We start from the raw sequence: 9,140 nt of genomic DNA on the forward strand, positions 1-9,140 counted from the left end.
CAGTACTAGCACTCTTCAAACAGAGGGAGCACAAGAGATATAACTCATCCCTGATCTTACCAATCTCCAGAGGCCTCTTCATTGACGGGGCCTGCAGTAGACAACAAGTATCAGTAAAGGCTATCAAGGATTTAAGTTGTGCAGTTAAAGAAGAAGATATAAAGATGAGATTAAATTTGAAAGAAGGAACAAACATGACTTTGTGTAGAGTAATCTGGGGAGCAAGGTACACACTACCAATCTCTGTTACTTTGACTTTATAGCCTTTTGGGAGAGTGACTAACAAGGGATATGGTAAGATCCTAATATCAACTAATGAAGTCTTATAAAAAGTCATATGATTTGAAGCTCTTAAATCTAAAATCCATATATCAGTCCAAGTTCTGAAACATCTACAAGATAATTTGCCAAAAATCAATAGAGGGTGTGCAAGTTATCATACCTGCAAAATTCATAGCTCCTGCAGCAAGGTTTACTGATCCAGCTCCATAGTTTGTATTTTGTGAACTCTCTCCTCCACTGCTGGTATTAAAATGCTGAAGAATACTGAGTAACTGACCATATTGTTCCTTGGATAGATTTAGGTTCTGACTTTTATCTTTGGGTCCAAACTCCTCAGTTTTGGCAGCATCTCATTAGGCAAATTGGAGTGTGCATTGGCCACAACTCTTTTGTTCTTATTGTACTTGAGGTTTTGATTGTTGCTTGAAGTCTGAGGGTAACCATGAAGCTTGAAACACTTGTCCTTAATGTGTCCCGGGCGTTTACAGTAGTCACAAAAACGCCTTGACCTATTGGTATTTGGAAAATTGGCATTGGGAGTGTAATTGGTTCTGAAATTGTTGTTCTTGAAATTGTTGGCATTTCCTGAGGCATTGGTAGAAGGGAAATAGACTCTTCAACCATCTGATTTGGAGATCTCATTTCTCGTTGCTTTTCATCCTGGATGAGTAAGGAAAAAACTTGTGCCATCGAAGGAAGAGGATTCATCATGAGAATGCTACCTCTCACTGCTGTGTAAACCTCATTAAGTCCCATGAGGAACCGAATTAATCTCATATCCTGCTCAGCCTTGTGCATAATTTCCTTAGCACCACAGGTATACTGGCAGCTGCACTGTGTTTTTGCACTCAGAGTACTCAATTCTTCCCAGAGTTTCTTCAATTGAGTGTAGTAAGCAATGATGTCTAGAACTTCCTGAGACAGGTCATTGATTTCCTTTTGAATTTGATACAATCTCGCACCATTAGTTTGCTCATATCGATCTTCCAATTTTTTTCATAATTCAACAGTATCACTGGCATATTCCATACTATCTGTTATCTCCTTTGAGAGTGAATTCAAAATCTACGAGGTCACCATATCATCACACCATTCTCATTGCCGAAATTTGGGAGATTGAGGATCAAGACGTTTACATTCTTCGCTAATAAAACCAGTTTTATTTTTAACAGAAAGACCACGCAAAACTGCACGTCTCCAAGACCTATATCCAATTCCACTAAAGGTCACACTAGCTAGCATAGCTCCAGGATTGTCTGACGGGTGTAAGTAGAGAGGATCGATGGGATCCAACACATAATTGACAACAATTTCGACAGTTGTGGCAACATCAGTTGCATCGATTTGATCGATAACAACCATATTGAAACTCGAAGAGATACATAATAAAAATAAGAGTAGAATTTAGGAAAATAAAATTGAAGATGAGATAAAGCTCACACAGTACAGATCGATCGAGAATTAGGGTAGTTCGAAGAACACTGCTCAGATTATTTGAGCTAGGAGATGTTAGGAACGATCGAATCGGAAGTTCCTCGGCTCTGATACCATGTCAATTTATGGATTTGGACACCCAATCTCATTCTCAATTAGAGGCTCCATTAATAAACTCCAGAAGTTTCGCATGAGGAGAGAGAGAGAAAGGGACTTGAATCTCAAAATATGAGAGAATTAAATGTCGTATATCTTATATCCCAGAGGGATTGTATATATACGCGTGGAACAAACTTCAACTACTTTGACAACTAAGCTACAACTATGCTATTGTTAACTAATTAACTAATTGATTAACAAACTAAACTAGTTAAACTATTCGAAAGTATACAAAGAATAAAACTAAATACAATGTTATCCAGTGTTGTCTATATATATATATAAAAAAAAGTTATTTTCATATGAGCATCTCACCCTTAATGGTTTTATTGTCTCATCTCTGTTTTCTGTGGTGAATGTATCGGAAAGAATAATGTGTTGTTGAAAGTAGGACAAACTATTTCGAGAGTAAAGCGGAATTATAAGGTTTTGTTTGGTGAGTTTGGATGAGAGGAGAATATATATGCTGTGAAGACGGACCGCAATTTTTCAGAAGAAGTTATAACAGGTGAGAGAGAAGGAAGTTTTTGTTACTTTATAAGAAAGTGCACAATGTTGATTGTTGAGTTAGCACTTCAATTTTTAGTTTATCACTTTTTATCTGACTTTTATTTTTGGTTCCGTGTCATTTGTCAAGCATTGTGAATTTGGCAAATTTTCCTTCATCCCTCTTTTAATTTGCTCTACTTGAGTGCTTTTATCTTATCTGAACTGCTTATATATTTGAGTTTAATTATTGCTTTTGATTTTTTCACTTCAAATTTTTTGATCCTTCAGGTTTAGTATGATTTATACCATCTGCATTATATGGGATACACGTACAACGCATGTGTCTAGAAACTAATATATTAAAAACAAGAAGCCATTAACTTAAAAGTTAAATTACAAAATTATTCTTTTAGTTAATACCCTATTTAATTTATAAAAAAGAAAACCTAAAACAAATCTTCAGGGAGCCATGCATCTTTGGCGAAGAGTCGCAATGTTTTGTTTCCTTCTCTACAAAGAAATATAAATTTTCGAATGGGTACTTTTTCTTCTATGTTAATGCTTTTGAGTGCGCCGTAACTGTTCAACCAATTTATTTTTTCCGGTATCTATCTCTGGTGAAATCGATATGTAAGTTCACTTCTATTTACATAGCGAAAAATATATGTTTAAACTTTTCATGCTGCTCTTTGCCTTTGTTTCTCAACTAAGGTTCTGAGATGGGTTTACAATTTGTAATTGGATCGAATTTTTTTCTGATTAGAGTTAATCAAGTTTGAAGTTTTTCGGACTAAGTTTTTATGTTTCTATGTTGTTTTTGTTTTCTGCATCAAAATAGTCATGGACAAGGCATACAAATGCTTTCAGTTATGTTCGTGCTTTCTAATTTTTGCTATAGCTTTAACTGGCCGAGGAATACAAAGAAAAGAAAACCAGTATTGGGTCTCAATATTCGTTCTATTTTAACAAATTTTGATAATGTACAATGTATGTTTTTATTATCTGTTGATAAGTCATTGGGACCGTTTTCTCGTGGTTATATCATATTCCTCAAATTATCAATTTTACTAACAGTTTATTCACCCAAGAACCCATGGCACCTGTGTTGTCGTTTTCTACTTTAACTTCTTGTAATGATTTTTCAAGTCAAAAGTAACAAATATCTTCTAACCTTAGGAATTCAATGCAAGAACATTAAAACTAACACGAACATCAATACATATATTAAACAAATTAATCACGAGTTCAAGTTCCATATTTTTATTACAGAAGATCACGTCAGGGGATTTTAAAACAAAGTGATTGGTTTGAGGCGTGAACTTGCATTTCCTCAAGGTAAATATTAACTCTAGAATACAATAAAATATAAGTCTTTCTCTTATATATATATATATATATATATATATATATATATATATATATATATATATATATATATATATATATATATATATATATATATAGTTAAAGAGGGAATAGAAAGGAGAACTCCACTTTTTGCCGGGGAGGAATCATTTTTGTAGTAAAAAAAGCTTATGCACCTAGCATACATACGACGATCTTCATGCGTGAATAGCCGGGAGGAAAGAAAGGGCGGTAGATGATAATGAGAAAGGGCGCTTTTCTCTTGACTTTCCTTTGCCAAATAAATCCCACGTATGAAGCTCTCGGATTACGTACGAATCAATTAAACAAGCCAAACCAAAGGCTTTTTTCAAAAGCATCAGTAGCGAAACAACCCATAGGCTTACTTCGAAGTAGGAGCTTGAACTCAAGTATTAGAATGAGTCTTATTAGGTTTTCACTGGTGGAAGACTCCCCCAACCTCGTGAGTGATAAGGCTAATGTGAAAGAAAGTACCATGATAAGGAGGATATCAAGCATTACGTTTTTATTAAAAAATAAGAAACCGAATAATTTTAAATAGTACAAGGATATATGAACCTTAATTTTATTTTATCTTATCTAATTAATTAATTTCTATTAACTAGATTAAAAAAATAACTCATTATTCAATTCAAAATTATCATATTTACCGATAAGACTTTAAACTCTAACACTTATCGATGTATAATATTATAGGTCTATATGATGAACTTGGAGATATTGTGAATGACATGTATATTAAAATAGAAAAAAGCAAGGCTTGAATATTTCAGAAAGAAGCAATGAACTTTGAGAAAATAATTATTTCGAAGGAGCAATTGATATTGTTATGACTGAAAAATATGGAAAAAATAAGTTGATCAAAGAATACTGTTTTCGACATGGTCTATTAGAGAAATCAAACCTCAAGAAGGAGATATACTAAAACTTAATCGATACTGAAGGTTAGAAGAACGGAGAAAGAGTTTATCGACCAAGATGCCATTTGACTTTATTCATGAAAGATTTTAAGTTTACTTATATATTAAAAACAATTCGAAAAATAATTGATGTAGTTTATGTATTACATGGCATACGCGAACACACGTGTAGAGAAACTAGTTTGGATAAAAGTTTAAGGGTAAAATTAAAAAGTTTTGAACTTAAATATGACACGTCGTTCCTTCGCTATAATTAAATGGAGCAAAAGGCTTATCTAAAAAATATTAAAACTTTTATTGCCAAAAGAAAAGAAGAAATTGTTGTCTCCTTGTGCTTTTATGCAAAACAAAAATTAAGAAATAAAATTTGGAAAATAAAAGGGACTTGTTTCCTTATTTTGTTTTCTAGCTGGGGTCAAAAAAGAATTTATGCATTGTTAAACTGAGCTCCCACTTCCTCTGCTTTGCCCTAACCTGAACTCAACTCAGCTTGTTACGCAATGAGGAAAAAAGCAAGCGGAGGAGAAGGAGAAAGAGGAGAAGAAGGCGATAACTCCAGTGGGAAAGAAGGTTTCAATTTGTTGGGGAAGCCGAGATTCAAAAAGTTAGAGAATGGTCGCTACAAATGCGTGGAAACAGGCCACGAGCTGCCGGCGCACGCCAGGGAATCTTATGCTCAAAGCAAGCACTGCCGATTGGGTCTAATCGATGCTGCTCTTTCTAAAAATAAACCTCCTCTCAACATGTTCGACCAAGACCCTTTCAATCGGTAAATTGAAACTGTTTCCTCTTTCCTTAATTATTCTTTTACTAGGGTTTTATAATAGAAAGCGGTAAAATGATTTTTTTTTTAAGTAATGGGGATTATATCTGCTGAATTTGGCGTACGACACACTGGTAATGGTTGAACCTTCATTAGGAATTTATAAAACTAGTGAAGCTCTATAGGAAGGAGGAGTAGATTAGTAGTTTGAAAAAATGAATTAATTGGAGCTTTCAAGCTGTAGCATTTTAATGAAATCTTGTACTCTCAAGCGAGTGAGAAGGGTTTATAAATATTAAGGAACCTTGCCTAAAAAATCCACAAAGAGTTACCCGGTATCTATTGCTGTTGGGAGGTAGCATGTATCCATGAAATTAGTCAAGGTGAGTGCAAGTTGGCCCGTACACCACAATTCTCATAGTAGGTATATACAAGTTGGTTCCCTATTCCTGTTAACATAACGGAATATTGTATATTGAATATTGAAAATGCATTATAATGCGTATATACAGCTTAACACCTTAGTATGACGTGTGAAAACCATGACTCTAGTTCAAATTTCAGTGAAGGCAAAAAAAATATTAGGTGATTTCTTCTTATCTCCCTAAGCCTTGGTGTGCAGAGTTATCCGATGCATGTGCTGGTGGGAGGTGGTGGAAGAGTTGAGGGGCGCACAAGCTAGCCTGGATACTACCGTAAAAAAAAAGAACTTAGTATTATGTGATAATTTGAATTGTGAAAGGTTGTAGCAATCTGTTGGAATACTTTGGCTCCTTATAAAAATAAAAATAAAAACTTTGGATATACCACATAGAAATTAGTCGTTTGTTGCATGCTAGGACCAAAATCTGTTGAAAATTATGGAGGAAAAAATATATATATGTGTGTGTGTGCACTTTCCTATTGGGTTTCTGCTAGTTTTCATCCGTTCTGTAATTTAATGTTCAATTCTTGCAGGTCAAAATTGATATGTAAATTAACAGGAGACACAGTTAATAAGTCTGAGGAACACGTATGGAAGCATATGAGTGGGAAACGGTTCCTCAAAATGTTAGGTTTGTAATGAGCCTCCAGTGACTTGTTTATAGGAAGGTCTGTGTATGTATATGATGTTCTTGGGCTTTCTATTGAGTATCGCTAATGATACATGCACTAATTTTAACAGAGAAAAAGGAAACTGAAAATGAAATTGAAAATGGAGGGCTAGAAAAGCAAGCAGAAAAGCAAGGAGAAGATGAAGCAGCTAAGAAGACAGATAGCAAAGCTAGTCATCGGGACAAGAAGAAAAACAAAAAGAAAGAAACAGAAGATGCTAGCAAGATTATATCAGAAATAAGGGATTCTTCTGGAAAGAACAGTGACTCGGAAGAAGACGCTGAATTTTGGATGCCTCCAGCTGGTGAACGTTGGGACTATGATGATGGAGGTGATCGATGGGGATCTGGTTCAGAATCAGGACCAGAAGATGATGATGCTAATGTGGAAGGTATGTATTCTAAATTTCTAATTAATTCTGATAAAGGAATAAGGTTGAAATCGCCAAAAGCCCACATATAATTCTGTAAGCAGATATGTAAATACCTACACACTGCATACAAATTTGGCGACGGTGAGGCAAAGGGCTAACATTGCTCTTGCACAATCTTGAATGTGCTATTTTCTCTTCTTTATTTGAGCAAAATTATATTCTATACATACTGCTTGTGGCTAGTGAATTGCAGCTCATGCTCCAATATGATAGACTTAAATTTGATTGGGCTCAACATTATATGTTTTTACCTTCTTACGGAGATGTTCGTCGAATATTTTCCATCCCACATGAGAAAATAGCTATTCGGTCGTAGTTATTCTGTTTTTTCCTTCTCATAAATATTATTCATGAATAAATTATTCTGTTTTCTTTTCTAAAGCCAATTGTTGTACAACAAAATATTTTAGACCATACTACATATGGTATAAAGCTCTGCGGATCAATAAGCATATACTGTGGTATTGAGGTTTAGCTTAACAGCTTAAGTCGGCTTGGGTGTTTTTAGTTTTTCTGTACTAGTCTATTGAATTTGTATTTGATGAATGCATGAAAGATCTTACTACATTTTCTGTCAGCAGATGGAGGAATTGAAGAGGATAACCATGATGCTGGAGAGCTTTCTAAGCGGTATGGTTATTTTGTCGAACTTTTCATGCCTCCTGCTACACATTTTAAATTCACAACCATTCCCTTCCCCTCTATTTTTGCACCCTTCCTCTCTTGGGCTGGCATGTCGGAGGGAGTTAGAATCCTGAATGATGACTATAGTTGTTTCTTTTTGTTTTGATAAGCATTTAAATTTAACATGTGAACATCAACTTTTTGTTTCCTGGCAGGGCAAAACGCATGTCCCTTGAGATCGGACCCAGTAGCTTTGCCTCAAGGAAGAAGAAGAAGAAGACCAGTGCTACATGAATGATATTTGTCCTCCGAAAAAGCAATACAAATTTTGTTTATTTGCTAGGGTGTAGTTGCAACACCGCTTGCAAACTTGCTTGCTTCATTTTTGCATCTTTATTTTGCTCATTGCATGTTATTGAAGGAAAACATTTCTGCTATTAGTGTAAGTTATTGCTGTCTTTTTATATTTACAGCTCGTCGTGGGTTGGATCCCACCTGACCATATGAGCTCTGCTATATACTTTGCCAGCACAATGTTAATTTCCATGTCAAAGGCCCGTAGCTTAGAAGTTTCAGGTCTTAAACACCATGACAAATGCCAGAGCAAGCTTTCAGTGGATCCGGGTATTCTGTTTCTTTCAATTTTCAAATGGGATTAGGGTCAAAAGACTCAGCTGAATAATTATATATTTTGTTGCATCTCTTAACTGAATAAGTGAAGATTGAGAGCAGAAAAAAGAAAGAAAAGTTAATGGCTATCTCAAAGGGGCAACTTGGTGTTTGTACAAGTACTGTTTGAATAGAGATAAGTCACTTGGAAATGAGGGAGGTGTTTCGATCAGTTAGTCAATATATATCTGTTCCTTGTTATTAGAGTTCATCTCATTTTAACATTCAAGAATTTGAGCACTTATATTTCCTTAATATACTTTCTACTTCTTTGCTGCATAGCTATGGAGTAGGAAAGTAGTTCCTCTGAGCTATTTCAGACGCTTTTACTCCTTCGCTGAGCAGCATAGAAACAGTTTCAGTGCAGAATCCCATGAAAGACCGATCATTAATAATACGAGGGTCAGTGGAGAACGCAATTCTAATTTACTGGTAGAACTCTTTCACCATTTGATTCTTTTTTTTTTCTTTTTTTCTTTTTGCACTTTCTCAGAAGGATCACATTATTACTAACATGTGAACAAAAAGGTGAGAGGCATATTTTTTTTTACTTTGAGATATTATCCAATTGAGAGAGCGGCAAGAACATGGAAACTCACGAAACACCACTATCTTTCCATGATTATTACTTTTCTTTCGGAAAAAAAGGTTTTAAAAAAAAAAACTAAGGTAATATATTACATATCTGGTGTATGTCTAAGTGTGCAATGATCTTGCACTTTTTTACATGAACTTTGACTAATATTTTAAAATGCATTTTCTTCATACTGACACAAGAAGAATTATAATTTTTTGTTTTTTCTTTTGCATAGTTTTTGAGTACTCAAATTTTAATTTTAAAGTATTAAGTTGATCTAATCCAATTTAGTTAAAAAGATTAGTCAAA

At 34.6% G+C, this 9,140-nt stretch overlaps 1 protein-coding gene across 1 annotated transcript; it reads left to right on the top strand.

Annotated features, from left to right (window-relative positions):
• Positions 1-5,081: 5,081 nt before the first annotated feature.
• On the top strand, positions 5,082-8,051 carry LOC104095147 (uncharacterized). Its single transcript, XM_009601198.4, has 5 exons — positions 5,082-5,439; positions 6,391-6,488; positions 6,599-6,919; positions 7,543-7,591; positions 7,801-8,051. Exons 1-5 carry the CDS (start codon positions 5,171-5,173, stop codon positions 7,877-7,879), a joined length of 816 nt encoding a protein of 271 aa, XP_009599493.1. The 5' UTR covers positions 5,082-5,170; the 3' UTR covers positions 7,880-8,051.
• The last annotated feature ends 1,089 nt before the right edge of the window (positions 8,052-9,140 follow it).

The sequence above is a fragment of the Nicotiana tomentosiformis genome, chromosome 2, assembly GCF_000390325.3.
Source record: "Nicotiana tomentosiformis chromosome 2, ASM39032v3, whole genome shotgun sequence".
Taxonomy (NCBI): Eukaryota; Viridiplantae; Streptophyta; class Magnoliopsida; order Solanales; family Solanaceae; genus Nicotiana; species Nicotiana tomentosiformis.